This window comes from Seriola aureovittata, chromosome 21, assembly GCF_021018895.1.
Source record: "Seriola aureovittata isolate HTS-2021-v1 ecotype China chromosome 21, ASM2101889v1, whole genome shotgun sequence".
NCBI classification, from domain to species: Eukaryota; Metazoa; Chordata; class Actinopteri; order Carangiformes; family Carangidae; genus Seriola; species Seriola aureovittata.
Genome location: NC_079384.1, coordinates 10966095 through 10986139, shown reverse-complemented (window position 1 = coordinate 10986139; position 20045 = coordinate 10966095). Strand labels below are relative to the sequence as shown.

At 42.3% G+C, this 20045-nt stretch overlaps 1 protein-coding gene across 1 annotated transcript; it reads left to right on the top strand.

Moving 5' to 3' along the window:
• Positions 1-1003: 1003 nt before the first annotated feature.
• On the top strand, positions 1004-11985 carry med1 (mediator complex subunit 1). The gene is made up of 16 exons (XM_056366288.1): positions 1004-1181; positions 2656-2762; positions 3273-3351; positions 3592-3646; positions 4030-4162; positions 4402-4430; positions 4576-4647; positions 4884-4958; positions 5348-5511; positions 5647-5758; positions 5850-5974; positions 6084-6211; positions 6665-6866; positions 6955-7050; positions 7182-7287; positions 7376-11985. The coding sequence occupies exons 1-16, from the start codon at positions 1061-1063 to the stop codon at positions 11280-11282; spliced, it is 5511 nt and encodes a 1836-aa protein (XP_056222263.1). The 5' UTR covers positions 1004-1060; the 3' UTR covers positions 11283-11985.
• Positions 11986-20045: the final 8060 nt, after the last annotated feature.

Here is a 20045-nt window from a genome sequence, read left to right as displayed (position 1 = left end):
ATAGCGGCACCTCCCCTCTTTTCTCATGTCTATCTGTGGGTCTGCCTACTGTCTCAGACGATGCCAATCTGGTCCCTCTCCATCTCCACTGCTGTCTATAGCTATCTCTCGTGTGTGTGTGTGTGTGTGTGTGTGTGTGTCTGTGTGGGTGTGTGTGCTTGAGGGTGTGTGTGTGGTTTTTAAACCCATGTTCACAAATATATTATTGCATATGCACAAATGCACATGTATTCATGCACACACTCCTACTCCCTCTCTTCTGCAGGTCATAATGGTTGGTGGGAAAATCCTCCCCAGAGAGCACTCATTGCCACAGGCTCAGCTGTACAATAGGCTCAGGTGTGTGTGTGTGTGTGTGTGTGTGTGTGTGTGTGTGTGTGTGTGTGGCAGTTTGTGCATTTGCTGTTTAAAATATCTTTATCCACTGCTTAATTACCTATTGCTTCATGTGATTGTTTCATACAAGAGGGCATAAAAAAGTAGAATTTGTAGGGAAAAACGATCACCACATTAAGGTGCTGCATTGTTCTGTTTTTGAAGACAATTAACATGATTATTTCAACCTTCCTTTGGATATTCGTGGTTAGTTGCTCTTGGCAAATCATGAATCATTTACTTGCGGTGATCGCACGCCATCTGGAGTCATAAACAGACCATTGACTTTAATTTAGGAAGTCCAGTCAAGAGATTTGGGTATTGGTTTTGTTTGAATAGAGACAAAAGCTATGTTTCCCCCTAAATTATGCTGCTAAATATTCAGAAATAATTGTGAGGATGTGCCAAATTACAGATCAAAGATGATTTTTTTTTAAATTTTGTTTTATTTTTTTAAGTCTAAATTAATTACAGAAGTAAATAAGTCTACGAAATAAATTATTCTGAAATTATGCTAAAGACGAAAGTCATCTGTCTGTAAAACATACTGAAGTATGAAATGGAAAGAAATCCCCACCACGAAAGTGGGTTTGTCTTTCCCCTGCTCAGACTGTACGGATCCCCGGATGGTGAAGCGGGGAACCGAAGCGGGGAAACCGAAGTGGGTGAGCCGAAGTGGGTAACAATGGCGGCGGGGCCTGGTGTTTCAATGCAAAGCGGCAGCCCTGCAAGGGAACTTTCTATCTCGGTTCAGCAAGGAGGGAATCAGACTCATGGGGATCGGGCCAAAACCGAAGAGGTAACAGGTAAGAATATGACCCGTGTTTTACTACTGATTTTTGTTATTATAATGATCTAGCTTGCTGACGATGGCTAACAGCTAACTTAGCCGGCTGTGTAACACTAACGATTGTTCATTACGTCTTTGACTTAACACGTCTGTAAGTGGGTGAGTTCACATGTATGTGGGCAACTTAAAAACTCAATAACGATCGCCCGTGAATACAAGTTGGTGGCTCTGAGCAGTGTTGTTTTTGGTAGAGTAGTAGCTAGCTCTCTGCAGTGGGCTAATAGCTAACGTTAGCAACTCGCTAACATCAACTTTGTAGGAACGCCAGCACTAATGTTAGGTATTTCACAAAATGTCTCTGAAAGTAATAATTGGCATCACATATGTTTGCCTTATTTTGACTTGTTGTGTTAATCGAAAGGTGCAACCCGCTTATCTACCCGATATTAACTAGGAAACTGTAGCACTGCAGTAGCTAACTCTTCTGACAGTTTATAATAACAAAACACTAGCTTCTTTTTGGCCAAACACGGGTTGCTAATTCTCCTGTTTTTTGAGGGATGTCATGTGACTTGATTGATTAACATCTTATTTTACAATGCAAATTTATTTATTTAAGTTTACAGAAGAACCATATAATTTGATACTAATGACAGGTAAAATAGAGTGATCAGTTAGTACACTTCCAGTCATTTGAAAATCTAAGGAATCACAACCAAGATACTTTTATTCAGAAGGTAGTAGGTAAACGTGCAAATGTGGATGTATTCAAAATAAACACTATAAATTAAGTATAAAGTTTACATTAATAAATATTAACTGGGGTTTAAATGGAGCAATTTCAATGAAACACTTAACACAACTATTTGAACTAACTTGCTCTAGTTTTTTACTTAATTGGCACCAAACTGTAGGGTTCTTTCCAAGAAACTACTAGGAAGTAAGGGACTTACTTATAGTCTTATTGACACCCTACCATTAATAATTTACTTAACTAATTTTATAAAAAAAAAGACATTAATGTAAAACGTACTACTTGTTGGCTAATTAAAGAAAAGCTGTTCACTTGATTTGGCCTGACATAAAAAAGCAGTAAACTTGCGTGACTTATTGTTCATCATATCTACCCTTAATTTTCATCACTTTGGAAAATTTTCAACATGTTCTTGTATACATATTATGTACATGTGTTCTGAGGTTGTTGGCTATTTGCTGTATACTTGTTTATTTTTGTTCCAGTGACATTTTGGGAATCCTGCCACATAGTTATGATCATGTTGTTATAGCCTTAGTAGATTTTCTGTAGAGATATGAGAGATGTTTGAAAATGGTGAATGTCAAGTACAAAGACTAATCGTTTTCACTATGTGTTGTTGGAGTTGCATGAGAAGAGATGGAATCAGTGTAGAGGTGTAGTGAGGCTTACAGTATCTCAAACAAGGAAATTAAATATGTAAAAAATACATTAATGTGTGTTACATCTTTTTCAGAAGCAGAAAAGCAGAGTCGCATGACTGCTCTGCTCGAGAGGCTTCATGCCAAACACAACGCTTCACGGCCATGGCAGGAGACCTGCAAAGTTGTGCGTCAGGCCATGGTGAGACAGAGACATGATTCAGTGAGAGAAAATAAAAAATAATCTGTTTGAATTCTCAATTGAGCACTTAAAAAAATATTTTTGTCATTATGGGTGGAACTCTTTCCCTGCATTGAAAATAAATAATCAGTTATTTATCTATTTAGTTGAGTATTAACATTTGAACTTTGCCACAAACACAGATATAATATCCATAAAGACCCAGCAGTGCCAGCTAGACAGCCAGACAATCCCTCATCAGATCACATTAGTACCCACAAGAGAGACTCACTAACCAATTTAAAATACATTAAAGCAATTAATCACTGCATTGCACAAACAAGTTTTTACTTTAATAACTTATCTCCCAGGCCGGTGAAATTATAGTAATGACATTTAAATGTCTGACCTATTGTGCTGACTAAGCAAGTGGTGGAACAAACGTGAATATCAAATCTTGCTGATAAAAGACTTTTTTTTTTCTCTCAACTTCTCCCTTATTCCTCTGTTTTTCCTCATGCTGTGTCCCAGGAGAAACGTGGTGCGATGAATGCCGCAGGTCACCAGCTCCTGCTCACCTGTCTGGAGACCCTGCAGAGAGCGCTGAAAGGTGAGACTCAAGGGCAGCATTTTCCATTAAAACATGTTACTTTCTTTCATTAGACAGGGGATCATAACTGTATTTAGACTTAAATGAACTGTTAAACATTCCAGGAAAATTCCAGTGGTACTGCCAAGCTGCCTAAAACAAACTTGTCTGTGGACAGAAGGACCACTAGGCAACAATTTTATGACATGGTTACATTACGTGATTTTAAAATTTCCCACTCATCTCTGCCTCCTCTTTCAGTGTCATCTCTGCCCTCCATGACAGATCGTCTAGAATCCATCGCTCGACAAAACATGTGAGTTCTTTCTCTTTTACTTGTTCTCTCGTACTCTAACCTGGTCTATGACTGATAGAGAGGGCAACCCTCAGTACAGGAAATTGAGGGGGATGAAAGGTGTTCAGTTGATGATTATTTTTTTCTAAATTCAGCAGAGAATGAACCGCTGATTGGGTTAACCTTAAAACATTGCAGGTTCTTATCATCTGAACTGTATTCCTTGCAATTATGCATTGTGGACTCAGTCAGCAGGGATAATTACTTGCTTGTCCAATACACTAAAACCATTTCTAAATGGACTAAATTGGAACAGATGAGTGGCTGTTCCCGCACACACAAGGAAATTGAATGTGTTTTCTGTCTGTCTCAGTCATCTTCTTCTGTTTGTCTCACCTGCGCAGGCTGGGCTCCCACCTCAGCCCATCAGGGACAGAGTGCTACATCACATCGGACATGTTCTATGTGGAAGTGCAGCTGGACACCACTGGCCAGCTAGTGGATGTCAAGGTGGCTCATCAGGGAGAAAACCCCACGGTCAGTCTACTCTAACTTCCATATTTCTCTATAAGGCTCATGAGTCAAAGCTTGGTCATTGCTTACTATGAATTTTATACTAGCTTACCACATTTTTAAGAATTTCTCTTAGTCTTTGTCCTTGAAGAGAAGTTGAATACCTTTCCACCCTTCAATTTATTTTCATTCATCCACCTTTACTAAAGGCGTTGTCAATGAGTGTATTAAATCCTTTTTTTCCTTTATTTTGTTGGCTACAGAGTTGTCCCGAGCTGATTCAGCATCTAAGGTGAGTAGAAACCGCACACTTTACTGTACACTCCCATCTGATACACAGACTTCAGTGTTGAATTTCTTAGTTTTATTTTGTGGACTAATGCTGGCGTCTGTGAGAAATACTTGTCTCAACCACCTCTTCTCCTGCTTGTCATCAGGGAAAAGAACTTTGAAGAGTTCTCCAAACATCTGAAGGGACTGGTCGGCCTATACAAGCTCCCTGGAGACAAGTAAGTGGACTTTTGTTTTTTTACACAAATGATAGATTGACTTGATGGTGAACCCATCGATTCCATTAAAGGAAAAATGAACATCTCTCTCCTTCACGTTTGTGTGAAAATGTGAATCCCCAGAAGACCCGATCAAAGACGAGTTCTTTTATAAGACACAGATGCCACATATCTTTATGCTTTTTATTGTTTTTGTGTCCGTTATAGTTAATTACCCTTCTTTGCTTCTGTTCCAGTAAGCTGAAAACCAAGATGTATATAGCGCTGCAGTCTTTGGAGCTTGATCTCACCAAGATGATGCACATGTTTAGGTAAGTTCACAAAATCTCTTTTTGTTACTTTGCACATCAGCTTTAGTATTGTGTGGGATATGATGTCATGCTGTGGGCTAATGAAGCTAACAGTAAATGTACATTTTTTAAATTTCATTTGATTGTTGAAGGAGCACTGTGATCATTCACAGAGTTATGCAAGGAAGAGAGTCCTAATCAGAGTATTAAAGGTAATCTTAGGAGAGGTAGCAAGGGTGGAACTTTTCATTTTTGAGGGTTTAATATTAAAAGAATGTATCCTATGTAATAAATCAGTGCACTGCGTAAAATATACATTTACTTAACTCGTAGTATCAATTGAAAATATGGAGTAAAAAGCCAACTTTGAGCATTTCTCAAATGATTTGTAATTGATGTGTCTTTTCTAGGTTAGCAACCAATGCAAATACAGTGGAGACTATTCTTCATGGCAGTGTGGGCTTGCTGACAGCCAGGAGTGGTGGCCATCTTGTTACTCTTCAGTGTTATGTGTCCCCTTATGACATATTTGAAGAGGGAACAGGCACACAGCTCAACTTAACAGACAACAATGGTAAGTGCGTGGAGGACGTGGACGACAAGTGTCCACAGGAGCAAAGGAATATCCACCAGCCACTAGCCATGTGATTTGCTGAGGGATTGCAGTTATCCTTGTGTGACCTCTGGCACTTTTTTTTTTTTTTTGCAGTTCCGCGCTCTCTGGGTGCCAGTGTCTCCGTGACAATCGAGGGAACCTCCGCCATTTACAAGCTCCCAATCGCTCCACTCATCACTGGATCCCACCCAGTGGACAACAAGGGGTAAGAAAGTGTATTATGTTAGTGGTCCTATCACAGAGCTAGTTGAGAAAAAAGGGAGACAACTGATGATTTTACTTTCGGTGCATTTCAGGACACCGTCCTTTTCCACTGTGACTAACTCCAACTGCGTGGACCTGCCAGCTTGTTTTTTCCTCAAGATGAACCGCCCCATGCCTTTTTCACTGTCCTTTATTCAGAGGATGGGAAATGCTACTTGTGAGTGCATCACAGGAACACTGTATTCTTAATTCATAAATATGTCCTTAGATGACTGACTTTTTTTTGATGATTTAAACTTAAACCTCTATTTCCCCCCCCCCCCCAGCGATCCCAGTGTTTGAGACCTCACCCAGCCTCTCACCTCTTTACCAGTTAATTGTCCAGAGCCAGCTCCAGCTCTTGGAGGAAGGCAGCTCCACACCGCCGCCCTCACATAATATGCACTTCTATTCTGTGAGCAGACACACACAAGCACTTTATCGTTATGTGATTGTTCAGTGGTTAGAGCAATGTTATACAGGCCGTAAAAGGCCAACCTTTTCACTTTTTCTTTTCATTGCTTTTCTCGTAACTTTGGTCACTCATTGGAACTCTAATCTGCTCTGTTTTGGGCTTATTGTCAGTTACGTTAAATTCAGTATAATTATTTCATTATTACATTTCTAACCTGTCAATTATTGTGAGAGCTTCTTCATCAGGATTACTATCACAGCAATTTTCTGCATATTACCCTTTGTTCTGCTTTCTGTTTATGAGTGACACCACTACTCTACTTCTCTCTGCTGTCTTGTTATGTAATGGTGTTTTTTGCTGCTTTTGTTATTAAGTTAAAAAAAAAAAAAAGAATATGCATGCACACACACACAAAAAAAATTGTCTTTATTTATTGTCTTCATTCTCTCACAGGTGTTGCCAGATCAGCAGCACTGTTATTTTCTGAATGGTGATGCCCCGGTGCAAGATGGTCGTTCCCTCCAAGGAGCGCTGGTGTCTAAGATCCCCTTTCGCCACCCAGGACAAGTGCCAGTCCTGTTGGATATCATCCGGCACCAGGCAGCCTATAACACTTTGATTGGCAGCTGTGTTAAACGAACTTCCATCAAAGAAGGTGAGCATATGGCTTCTGATTTGTTGGCTATTGTATTATTTTTTTTTGGTGGCAAGTGTAGCATTTCTGCTGTTGTCCCCCCCCCCAGACAGTGCAGGCCTGCTTCAGTTTGAAGTATGCCCTCTTACCGACTCGAGTTTCAGCGTCTCTTTCCAGCATCCAGTCAATGAATCGTTAGTCTGTGGTGAGCGCTCACGTTTGCTACATCTCAGTAATGCATGATATGTAGATACTAATGCGAGTGCTAGTGATGTCACAGTCAAGTTTCAGTGACAGTCTGTGGCTAATCAGCCCTTTTTTCCACTTGACCCCTAGTGGTGATGGAGGTGATTGACTCCAGACAGGTATCCTGCAAACTATATAAAGGACTGTCAGATGCTCTGATCTGCACTGATGAATTCATCACCAAAGTGGTCCAGAGGTGAGATTGTTATTTCCCTCTGAATACATACATTTGGACAATATGTTTTCCAGTAGTAATGTAGGAAATTGTGTCCTCCCTCCCCTAGATGCATGTCCATCCCTGTTACCATGCGGGCCATTCGGAGGAAAGCAGAGACCATCCAGGCAGACACTCCAGCTCTCTCACTAATTGCACAGACGGTGGAGATCATGGTGAAGAATAATCTGCCACCCTCTGGTAGTCCCACCTACAACATGGCAGCAGGTGATGGCACTAACCCAATGGGGCTGCCTGGGCTCACAGGGGGCAACACACCCACAGGAGGACCCCCCGGGGGACCCAATTTTACAGGTCCGATTACTTCTCTGTTTGGAATTTCCCGAACGGAGAGGCAGGGCCAAGGAGGAGAGTGCCTAACCCAAGGAGGGGTGGCTGGGCAGCAACAGTTGCAGCAACAGCATCAGCAACAACAGCAAGGTCAGGGCCATACTGATGACTACAACAAAGTCACCCAGAATCCCATACTCACAAGTCTATTACAGATAACTGGAAGTGTGGGTTCCAGTCCCAGCTCCCAGAATGCACCACCTCCCCACCAAACTCCACCGCCAACATCGTCCCCTGCCAGCAACACCAAGAATCATCCTATGTTGATGAATTTGTTGAAAGACAACCCCACCCAAGATTTTGCTACACTGTATGGTTCTAGTCCATTAGAGAGGCAAAATTCTTCATCCGGCTCCCCACGGACAGAAGGCATGAGTGGAAACTGCCCTGGAGGGAGCACAAAAGGGAAGAAAAAGCGCCCACGGACATCAGAAAAGGGTGGCGTGTTGTCTGGCACTGCTCCAGGTGGTGGTTTAGGCATGAAATCTCAACAAGCATCTTCCATGCCGCAGCACCACCAGCACCATCCAGTCACGCATGAAGATGATTTCCATCGTGAGCTCCTCTCTATGGATGTGGATGCTCAGAATTCTATCTTTGATGTAAACCTGACTGGTGATGGCTTAGACACGCCCCATAGTATCACACCAGCACCTAGCCAATGTGGAACACCGCCCTCTGGCCCCGGCATGCCTTATTCACAGTCTCATGTCCAGTCTCAGCAACAGCAACCACCAGGTACCGTACCACCTCGCATGGTCCGCCTCTCTAGCTCTGATAGCATTGGACCTGATATCACAGAAATCTTGTCAGATTTGCCTGAGCAGACAGGCAAAGGCAGTGGTGGCAGCCATGGGCAGCACCCCATGGGCAGTGGTGGGGAGGATGGAGGCCCCCTAGGTACTCCCATTCGTGACTCCTCCAGTTCTGGCCAGGGCAGCGCAGTGTTTGATTCAGCAGACATTTTCAATACCAACAGCAATGAGAATCCTTTCACGGACGCTGCTGATCTGATTGCTGAGGCAGCTGCAACTGCTGCCACTCCCACCAGCGATTCCTCTTCCACCAACTTTTTCCCTGACGCTGCTGACTTCAACCCGGACCTCCTGACCTCAGGCCATACCTTCTCGCAGAATTACTTCGATGACAGCTCTCCAAGCGCCGATGCAGACATGGACCTGGTCAAGGGTTTTGGGGGAGGCAGCCAGCAAAACACTCCATCAGGAACGCCTCAGAATCCCACTCCACATGGGCAGAGCACCCCAGAGCCCTCACTGAAGGACCCTTTTGATATGGGAATAGTTTTTGGAGGCAACAGTGGTGGTGGTAAACCGCTTCTGGGGCAGGCTCCCGATTTGGGAGACGCACATGGCGGAGGGTCCCAGAGCCCCCTCATGATGGGCCTCGGAGCGGCTTGCGGTGACTTTAAAAGTGCAGAACCCAAAGTTAAACAGCAACAGGGACTCATGCGGCCAAAGGATGAAAATGGGGGTAGCGGAGGGAGCAGTTCTGGGATGGGAATGGGGAGCAGTTCAACAGAGGGCAAACAGGTCAAACGTAGCAGGACCCCATCCAGTGAGGGAAAGTCTAAAGATAAGCCTCCCAAACGCAAAAAGCTGGACCCTGATGGAAAGTCGCCTTCTCACAGCTCAGGTGGACGACCATACACACCTCCTAGTGGTGGCTCAGGCTCTGGGGGAAGTATAAGTGGAGGAGGCTCCAAGTCCCCTGGTAGTTCAGGACGTTCACAAACGCCTCCGGGTGGTGCCACACCTCCGATTCCCAAAATCACAATTCAGATCCCAAAAGGGACCATAACTGGGGGGAAGACTTCATCCCATAGTGTATACACCTCCAGCAGCTCAGCCACAAGCAGCACAGGAGGAACAGGGGGAACCAGCAGCAGCAAAAGCCATCATTCTCACTCATCTTCCTCAGGGAAGATTAAGTCCAAAGAAGGCTCCATGACACAAGGCAACAGCTCCAAGCCAGGAAGTGCCGGAGTAGGGGGTGGAGGTGGGCCATCCCAGTCTAAAGGCTCCTCCCAAGGAATGGGTGTCGGGAAACCGGGATCCTCCCCCATCACTAAACATGGGCTGTCTGGACCTGGAGGTAGTGGAGGGGGGATTGGAAGTAGTAATAAAATTAAACCTCAAGGGGGGAAGCCTTCTGGGTCTCTTATGAATCCAAACATAAAACCCAACATCTCCCCTTCTCACTCCCGCTCCAGTAGCTCTGGTGACAAATTGTCCTCCCCTATGAAAATGCAGCAGTCCCAGGTTCCAGGAACACCTCCTTCTTCCAAGGCTAAATCACCAATGGGCTCAGGAGGTGGCAGTTCAGGAGGGTCCAAGTCTTCTTCTGGTGGAGGCATGAGCTCCCAGAAGCCAATGGGTGGGGGCTCCTCCTCTGGTTCCACATCGTCCTCGTCATCCTCCAGCTCCTCCTCTTCATCTGGTTCAATGACTTTCTCGGGAGGATCCCAGTCTCAGTATGGTAGTGGAGGAGGTGGAAGTGGAGGGGGCGGAGGGGCAGGAGGGGGAGGAAGTGGAAGTGGAGGCAGTGGTGGAGGGGGAGGAGGTGGAGGAAGTGGGGGTGGAGGTGGAAGCAGTGGAGGGGCTGGTCAAAACAATGCAAATAATCCCAACGCCAAAGGGAAGTCTCCCAGTAGAAACAAGAAGCCCTCTCTTACGGCAGTCATAGACAAACTGAAGAGTGTAGGCGGAGGCGGAGTGGGGGAGGATGGGTGTGAGGCTGGGCCACCAGTAGGGGGAACTGGTTCCTCTGCCCCTGGTGGTGGTCCTGGAAATGTTCCCAGTAGTGGACCTTCAAACATGGGTCCTTCCAAGCATGCCTCATCCTCCCAAAGTGGGGAGTATAAGCGGGAAAAATCTGATAAAGAGGCAAAAGCAAAAGTATCTGTTTCTGGAGGGAACAGTGGTGATAAAAAGCTGATGGACCCAAAAACAGGAGGGGTAAGCACGACTGGTCTGGCCAAAATTATCATTAGCAAACCAGATGGTGGCTCACCAAGCATCAAGGCCAAAGTGACCCTTCAGAAAGCAGGGGAGGGATCCGGTGACTCTATGCGTCCCCAAATTTCTAGCCTCAAAGCATCCCCCCTTTTCAGCGGCTCAACTCCCAAGCATGACCGCTCCTCCCCAAGCCACAGCCGCTCACCAGGATACACACCGCTCAACCACGACAGTGAGAGCGAGTCGGGCAGCAGCTCTGTGGCCGAGAAGTCCCACCAGAACAGCCCCAGCTCAGACGACGACCAGACCATGCGCCCGCTTCCCCCCCAGGACTACATGAGCTCCATCCCCCTCAGCTCAGGGGAGAAGCACAAGAAACACAAGAAAGAGAAGAAGAAGCAGAAGGAGAGGGAACGGGAGAGGGACAGAGACCGAGAAAGGGACAGGGACAAAGAGAAAAAGAAGTCATCAATGTCCATGGGGCCGTCCTCGCATCCAATTAAAGCAGACAGTTGGTCTCGGTCGCCCATCTCGGCTTCAGATTCATCTTTGTCTATGCTGGGCTCAGAGCGTCCATCCCGGCCCAGTCCAATGTATATGAGAAATGAAGATGATGACCTCATGGACTCGGCCCTCACTGGCAACCTTTAACTTTATTTAGAAACTCTCTTTATTTTAGTCTGTCGTTGTCACATTTTTAACACAAGCCTTTTACATACAAATCAAACTTCTATTTATTTAAATCAAGCCACACATTGAAACTGGATATAAGAGTATTGTGGCTGTTTGAATGATCATTGACCTGTTAAAGCTGTATTTTAATGTTATATTTTACTGTTCGAGTGTCAGTGTATAATGTTGCCACACTGTAATCCAAATCCACCTCAGAATACCAACTTCCTTAAGACTCATTAAGGAAATGGCTTTAAACAGTATATTTTTGGAAAGATTGACATTATTTTTGTTTTTCCTGTGACGTCAGAACGTCTTTACTGTCAGTAAATTTTGCTTTTCACATTTAATACATCAGTCACTGTTCATACGTCATCGTTGTTCATACCAGAATGCCACTTATACTGTATGTTGTCAGAATAAGTATGATGTCTGTTTAAAAAACAAAAACAAAACAAAGTATTGTAAAGCAAGAAGGGTACAGTGTTCAGTTGCCTTGTTTTTTCAGATGTAACGGGGAATTTTTAGATTTTGATACATTTTAAACTGTTGATGTGTAAATTAGTGTAGGTAAAGAGCGCCACAGATTGTGATGATAATGGGGGAAAGATACATGCTGGTAATTTTTTAACTGTAGAAGTTTTGGAAGTTTGAAATAAACATTTCACTTCTGGAAAATGTTCCCTGGTAAATTTCTATCTTTTAGCAAATGTTTTTCTGTGATTCATATGTCGGGCAAGATGAGTGATCAGTGTGAGGGCGTCTCCAGTAGTAATAAGGAAGGATTCTCATCTCTAATTATGGGCTAAATAAATTTCCTGTTTATGTATAATTTCACTTCCTAACTGTTACATGAATAAGTAGAGATGTGAAGTACTTTTTCCCCCAGCCTAGCTGTCTGCAGCCGAGCTATGAAGTTACACTAGATGGCAGCAGTGTATCAGGCTGCCCAATGCCTGATAACAAAATTACATGGTGCTCTGTAATGAGTTTCACAGTCCCAGAGGTAATACTTGGAGGTTAAATTAAATTTCACGCCTTTATTCACCGGTGTTACAGAAGCAGCTTTGTGAATCATGATGCAGCAAGAGGGACCAAACAGGCAAAGGTCAAAAAAACAAATCATTTAAGATGGTTACAAGAAATGTCGTCAATGAAAATAAAAATTAGATTTATAAACAATTATAAGTCCTCAATTTACCATCCAGACAGAGATAACAAATGGCTAGATCAGAAAATCATTTTCTTATTGAAAAGATTTAAAAGTAACCAATGTTACAAATACAAATGTGACTCTTATTAGGCTGAATAGCAGTTAGCTGCATGTCACAGAGGCCCTTTGATATCTAAATCCTCAAAGCTACATGAGATGATTAACAGATGACATGAAAATGTAAAACAAAGAAAAAGCAACAAAGAGCAGTTACAACTTTAACCGATAAGTATATGATGGACGTATACAGTGTGCAGGGGATGGGCAGGCCACATAATGTGACCAACTTTAATAGCAGTGTTTTCAATTGTGATATATTGTTATATTCTTCGGTATTAGCTGTTTTTAAATATTGTTATGTTAATTACTTTTGGTTGCATCTTTAAAGGATAATGGCCGTTCTTAAGCTCAGGAGTGAATATTAAACGCAAGGTGTGAAATCAACAACATGTATTCCTGTGTAGACAGAAGAAAGAAAGACATAATAACCTTTGTCCACCTTCATGTCCGAAATGACAACACATCAAAACAAATGTGGCTCCAAGCCTCCCCGTCAGCTGATCTTTTGACCCATGACCTCACTTTTTTCCAGCCCTGCTGACTTGGCTACTTCCCCCCCCCCAGAAGCCCCTGCTAAACTGCTTATGAACGAAGTCTCTTAATGATAAAAAAAAAAAATCTATTACGGAGTCCATTTCTCTGAAGAAACGTGACACTCAGCTGAAACAGCGCAAGTGTTATCATCAACCATGTGCACTTTAATAGGTAGGTGCTTGCTGAGGGCAGCTGCTTTGTAGTTGGTTCGCTTCCCATTCCCGTCAGTGTCCCGAAGGACCCAGCTGAAGGGCCTCTAGGGGAGGTCATCTAACCCTTTGTACTGTATGTACTAACTCACCCTAAGGATGGATGCAGAAAAGTGTCATATTCAGCTAAATAGTATACAACGACACTGCAGGAGGTTGCTTGAATGTCATCGCTGCTGCCACTGAGCTGCAGCACAGTCTGCACCTCAAGTCAGCCAGAAAAGAAACGTCCCCCTGTTTTTATTTACATCTTTTTTCCTTATGACTGGTATAAATTGAACTCTTGTGTTTTCATGACTACATCATTATTATCTAAGGCTGCTTTGATCTGTTGGCGTTAGTAATGAGAACTGCATATATTTGCCAAAAAGTCACGTGCTGTGTAAAAACAAATACTACTAATGAAGAGTATATGAAAAACAGGCAATTTTCTGCATCGGTATCTGAAGTGTCATCGGTTGAAAACTACATTTAAGAGATAATTATTAGAAAATTTGGAAAAGTTATGAAGCTGTGACAGAGCAAACCGAACTTTAGGGTTAATAAGCCAATAGATTCACTTTACTGGCACACTAATATATTGTAGGCTATGCACTTTTATTTCATCTCTTACCACATTCTCAGTTTCTCCTGCCTTCAATCAATTTTTACAGAAGTTGTAATAAACATAAAGCACCCCACAGGACCATGACTCGTTCATGTACATGTGCAGTTTTTTGCATTTGCATGTACAGCCTTAAATGGTGCATGAAAAGGATGCAACCCACCGTGAAATCTGAATTCCAATATGAATCAATTTAGTCACATCTGATTGGCTTACATTAAAACGATAACAGGATGTCGATTTTAGCTACTTTGGGTCCTTTAATTATTAAAAATGTATGGATATTTCATTTTTTAAAGGAAGGGAAAAGTCTGCTTTAGGTGACTCAGGACAAACCTTCGTCTTATGGTCTTATAGACTGATTCCTTATAGTCTTTTCCACACAAGGACATACTTAGCTACTACCAAGCACTTCATTACAATCAATGTACTTATTTCTGCCAGGCCTTTCCAACCAATTTGTCAAATGGCAGGAAAATAAAAGAAAGCCTGAGACCGCAAACTCCTCTCCTCGTCTCTCCGTCCCACAGCTCCTTGACTCTCTGCTCCCTGTCAACCTTTTCAAACTGCTGATCTGTGCTCTTCTTCAGCACAGCTAATTTCTCTATTGTCGACCCTGCCACTCAAACTTTCTGCCTGGCTCCAAACTCAGTCATACTGCTTGGAATACATCCACATTATTCTTTTTTCTTTTCTTTTTTGTCATCCTTTCATCCTGCACGTACTCTTTCATCATTCCTCAAACACAAGCCTGAGACAGGGTGACTCTGTGATGTTACCTGAGCCGTTTCAGATCTGGTCGGCTGACATAAATACTGCTTTTTTTTTGATAAACAACTGCGATTTCCTCTATATAAAGTCTGATTGTTCTCAGCGTGGGTAGTCACTTTCTTGCATGTGCTCAAAACAGAAATAATTTAAAGTCCTGACATTTTCAAATTTCGTCGCAGAGTACCACCCAAAATCTGGGTGGAGAGTAAACTGTTTATTTCTATTTAAAACAGCTTGAACATATTTTTAACCGGGTTAGCAGCACAGTTTTATAGATGGTTGTGTTGGTCTGAAATATCTCAACAACTATTAGATGAATCACGACTTTGGTGATTACCTGACCTTTCATCTAGTGCCACCATAAGGTTTATATGACCAGATATATTTGCGAAACTTTTTTCCATCAGCCTCAGCTGTACTTTGTTAGCAAACAGTAGCATGCTAATAGGTCAGATAATAAACCTGGTAAATATAAGTATATTATGAATATAATAATAATATATTGCATAGCATCAGCATGTTAACATTTACAATGTGACCATGTTGGCATGCTGACATTAGCATTACCTCAGAGAACCATTGTATAAATAGAGTAGGTTACATCCTCACAGCGCTGCTAGCATGGATGTCTCCTGATCCAGTTTCTATATCTGTTTTTTTCCCCCCTTTTTAAAGCTATCGGGTTGTCATTAAAACCAGAACACTGCCTGCCCAAGATTATCGTAGGAGCCATGTATTTTATTTGTGTGATATTCCTCCGAGCAGTAGGGGGGTGTATGTGTATGCTTAAGCCCGAGGCTGTCCACCGCAAAATTTAAGCCACAAGGCAGTAAACACAGGTGCTGCTGGTTGTAAAGAAGAAAACAGTTTTGACTGTTCTCTGAGAACTTCATGGCTGTTTTTTTTTTTTGTTTAACTTTGTATACAAAGCTAATAAGACATTATGGACATTGCAGAAAATAAACGCATCTTGATACAAAGCATTGGTAAGGACTGGATATCATTATTGTGACAATTAGAGTTTTAGTGAGCAGCCGGCAGCAGGTACAGTCTAGGACTTAGTCACTACTGTTATTCGTTGGTTGCAATAGCTAATCTATCCATTTTTCAGTTGTCATTTGCTTACTTGTTGCTCTTGTGTGAAATCCTCTGTGGCAGCAGAAAGAACATGCTGGCCACATTTCATTTCTCTTTGCTCTGAACTTGAAGTACTTAGATTCAATTTCACTTCTTACTCCATCATTATTCTTTTCCTTTTAATCTAACCGCCGATTCCCACCTCTTCTCCCCTCATTTGATATCTTCTGGTTTCTCTTTCTTTTACTATCTCTTCCTTGCCCGCCTCTCTCTCCAGTGGCAGCTCCAGATCTTCCCCACAGGTTAGTTTGGAACTCTTCTCTGTCTTCATAGACATAAGAACAAGTTGGCTATATAATAAGGTGCAGCCATGCTCATCAGTTTCGCTAGGTAGTGTGTGTTACAATCTCATTACTTTTCCAATCATTAAGTTATTGGGGTGTCGAGATTTATTACTTTTCGGGCATGTGAGCTACAAAAGATCCAGACAGCGAGTTGAGTTCAGCAAATTGCCGTCTCCCCTTCGGCACATAAGGAAGGGCGGCAGTTCATGACTGCTGATGAGCTGTATAGCATGGAAATAACCTCCCAGCTTATCCTGTAGATAAGCAAGCAAGAGGGGGGCAGTCATTTGCCAGTTAGTTAAGCTTTATAGCTGCACACAGTCAGCATCGGGGAGGCAAAGGAGGGAGAGGGGGAGGAGAAGAGGGGTGAAAAGAGGAGGAAGTAAGAATAAAGGCAAAGGAAGGAGGGAGGAGAAGAGAGCATAGATGTATTTTCAGCCTGAGAGTGCTGCATCCTTAAGTAAGGATATTATTATAGCATGAGAGCCACAGACATACTCCAGCTTATGCTCTCTGGAGTACAGCAGCAGCTTACGGCATGAAGGCACGTTTCATCTTCACTCGATGGTTGCCGTCTGAGCGAGTGGGGTTTTCAATTAAATAACAATTTTTCTTGGTTTCGCTCTCAGCAATGGTAGAAATGCAACGGTGTCACTGTGCCACTAATTGTGTATTTTTACGTGTGCGTGGTCATGTCGATCAGCATCAGCCACTGAGTAATCCTTTCGGTTCCATCAGCAGTTTGCAATTTCACTTTCACTCTGAAGTTCCAGTGTTAACTGACCCCTTCATGACCTCACTTGCTTTGTGGGTACAGTTTCCGGTCGTGTGGCATTGCGGGTCTTTCTTAAAATGCTGCACTGAGGCAAATTCCCCTAACGGTATCAAACTTTAAAGTTATGCAGAGGCAAAGTGAAGGAAGTGGCTGCAAAACTGAATGGCGTGCGAAACGTCAGCAAAACTGAAGGAAGTGAAGGTCTACCTAAGTTCATGGCTGTGATGTGTCAACAAGGCAAATTCCTTGTATGTGAAAAACCCACTCGCCAATAAATCTGAGTCTGATTCCGACTTTAAGCATTTTCCTTTGAGCATTTTGTAATTAAAACCACTGCAAGAGTTACTTCACGTGTGTAATACGAACGGACACTTACATGCGTGTCCAGTCACGAGCTATATATTACCTCAGTTGGAGAAAATGCAGCATCTCCCTCCGTATCTAAACCAAAACTGAAAAGTCGTTTAAACTGAAGGGCGATAGCATTTGTGCCAGGGTGGGTCGTTTGGCCTGTGTCCTCCACTCGTTTCTCCTGTCAGTAGCTGTTTCTCTGCATAATGATATGTCTGTAAGGCTATCTGTAGCACTCATTAAAAAGAAATGGGAGGCTATTGTCCTTATAATCCCTGTGGGGCCGGGGTGTGAGTCAGCGAATGGCAGTGCCAACCCCTTTTGGCATGTTGAACACAAACCCCAATGTCATTCTGGCCAACTGCCCATCCTCTCTGCCTATCCCTCTCTTTCTCCATCTCTCTCGCGGAATCATTGCTGCTGATAATCCATCTTTTTTCCAATGACTCTCTGAAAAAACATCACTGTATATAACTCATGCAGACACTTATTGGGGTGCACTGTGAGGGTGTTGCTCCGTCCTGGGTTTATAAAGACTATATTTTTCTTTATGGGACAAAATCTCCCAAGAGTCTAATATATTACTTTTTAGAGGATTTCAGTTTTGATGTAACAGCATCTTGAAATGTAGCGCCGTTATAAACTTGCTTTAAAGGTGTCACTCTTTTTTTTTATAGACATATTAAGCCTTGAGACTTTTCTGCTTGCCACTGCCTTTTATAATATCTAATTTGGGATTATTTATTTACACCTCGCATTTCATTTTTTAAAATTCTACTGTTTAATCAGTTTTAATCGACTCCATGTTATTTTTATCTCCTATTTTGTTTTACTCTTTTAAATCCTATTTAAATCAGTCTTTTTGTATTCCCTTGTGTTTTTTGTCTTTATGCCTTGTATGTCTTATGTAAAGCACTTTGAATTTGCATTTCTGGATTGGTTTCCTAACCCCCGGGCAACCAGTGGTTTATATCCATTTCACTACAATATGAAAATTTACTTACTTACTTAAAACGTACTTGACACAGATTCATAATCTATGAATATTTTGTCTCTTTTTTTATTGTTAATGTTGTTGTGTGTCATTGCAGTTAACAGTGTCTGTGTCCAAGTGCTAAACCAAAATTAAGTGCAAAATCAGCTCAAAGCAAGATGCTGCTCAGAAGGTGGATTCAATCGAAAAACTTTGGAAAGGGTTCAGTAATGTGAAAGATATGCAGTTTTTTTTGTAATGGGCTAAAACATACAAACATTAGTATGGAGCTATAAGTAATGACTGGCATTGACCTGACATTATCCTGAAATTGAGAGTGTTCCACATCCACTCATAAACACTTCTCTTCTCTCAAAAATCATAAATCTACCACTTGTACGAACAAATTCATGTGAAGTAGCTGTAGACATTTATAAGAGCAAAATCTCTTCAACGTGTGGTTTGCTATTGTATCGTCCAAAATGAGAGGGAGAGTGATTGTAATTGTTAATGTGGTGAATGTTCACTTATATACAGCCTTGTTTAGTATGAAGAGATGCCATTTTGCTATTGTGAACGAATGAATGCATTCAAGAGAGAAAACTCTCTTGAATGCATTCATTCCATAACCTTGATCCTAAACCTGTAAAGCAGCGAGGACCAAACCAAGAGGGTTGAATTTTTCTCACAACAAGAGAAAAACAGCAATATGTGTATTTGTAGGCACGTAAAACTCTCTCATAGCATTCACCAAAACTATGACAAACAGCCATATGTTCAGGCACACACACACACACACACACACACCGTCAGACACCGACAGTCTGTGAACAGACAACACTTGGTGCAGCAGATCCGCCTCTGGAGCTAAATATAGCTGTCACATTTGTTAGGCAAATTGTTTTGACTGTGGCTCTGCGACTGAATCTGGTTTTTTGTCCCATTTGTGTCAAAAATCTGCAAGAACTTTACGTGCATTAGTAAAAACTATATCTCCCTCTGAAGTGGAGCGGAACAACACAAAATGGAAACAAATGGAACAAAGCACAAATGCTCCAAACTGTACTGAAGTGAAATGGGTTAAAAAATAAATAAATACTGTACTTTCCACTTGTCTGTGAACACTGGCATTTTGTGTGACTTTATTCCTCCAGCACCACCATGAATTACCATTGAAATTACCATGAAACTGAGACTGTATACTTGAAACCAGCAAGTCAAAGGTGTCCAGTACTACATTCATTTACGACCAAATAAACAAAAAAACTAAACAAATAACATTCCCGTAAATTGAATTTTTACTTTGTGTTCAGTGCCAGTTAGCAAATGGTGAAAATGATGAGCACACCAGCATGTTAGTATGCTCACATTAGCATTTAGTTCAAAGCACCATTGCGCCTGAGCCTCACAGAGCTGCTAGCATGGATGTAGACTCTTATTCTTGCTAAGTCTCAGTGTGAGTGTTTTGTTGTAAACAAGGCTAAACCCAAGGCACAGTTTCTCTTGTCACAGTAACCCAAATTGAGGGAGGGAAAAAAGAAAAAATCTACATTATGATACAGTCTAGTGTAACTCCCACTGCAAAGCTGACGTAAAAGCAAAACAACAAACCCTCCACCCAAAGAAACACTTTCTTGATGAATTTTTAACATATATAGTGTGTGTGAATTATAAACACTCCACCACATATAAAGGAAGTGCATTTTAATTCCAGGGTTATTATACAGTAGCCATGTGTCCGCTTGGTTAACTACTGTGTGTTTATCTGTCTTGGACTGCCCTCTGAGCATGTAATGATGTTATGCAGTGCGTGAGGCAGCATGAATTATTT

Coding starts and splice junctions, on each gene's coding strand:
- med1 (XM_056366288.1), top strand. CDS start 1,061: ATGGCGGCGGGGCCTGGTGTTTCAATGCAAAGCGGCAGCCCTGCAAGG. Junction 5,512..5,646: donor CAACTTAACAGACAACAATG/GTAAGTGCGTGG, acceptor TTTTTTTTGCAG/TTCCGCGCTCTCTGGGTGCC. Junction 6,867..6,954: donor ACGAACTTCCATCAAAGAAG/GTGAGCATATGG, acceptor CCCCCCCCCCAG/ACAGTGCAGGCCTGCTTCAG.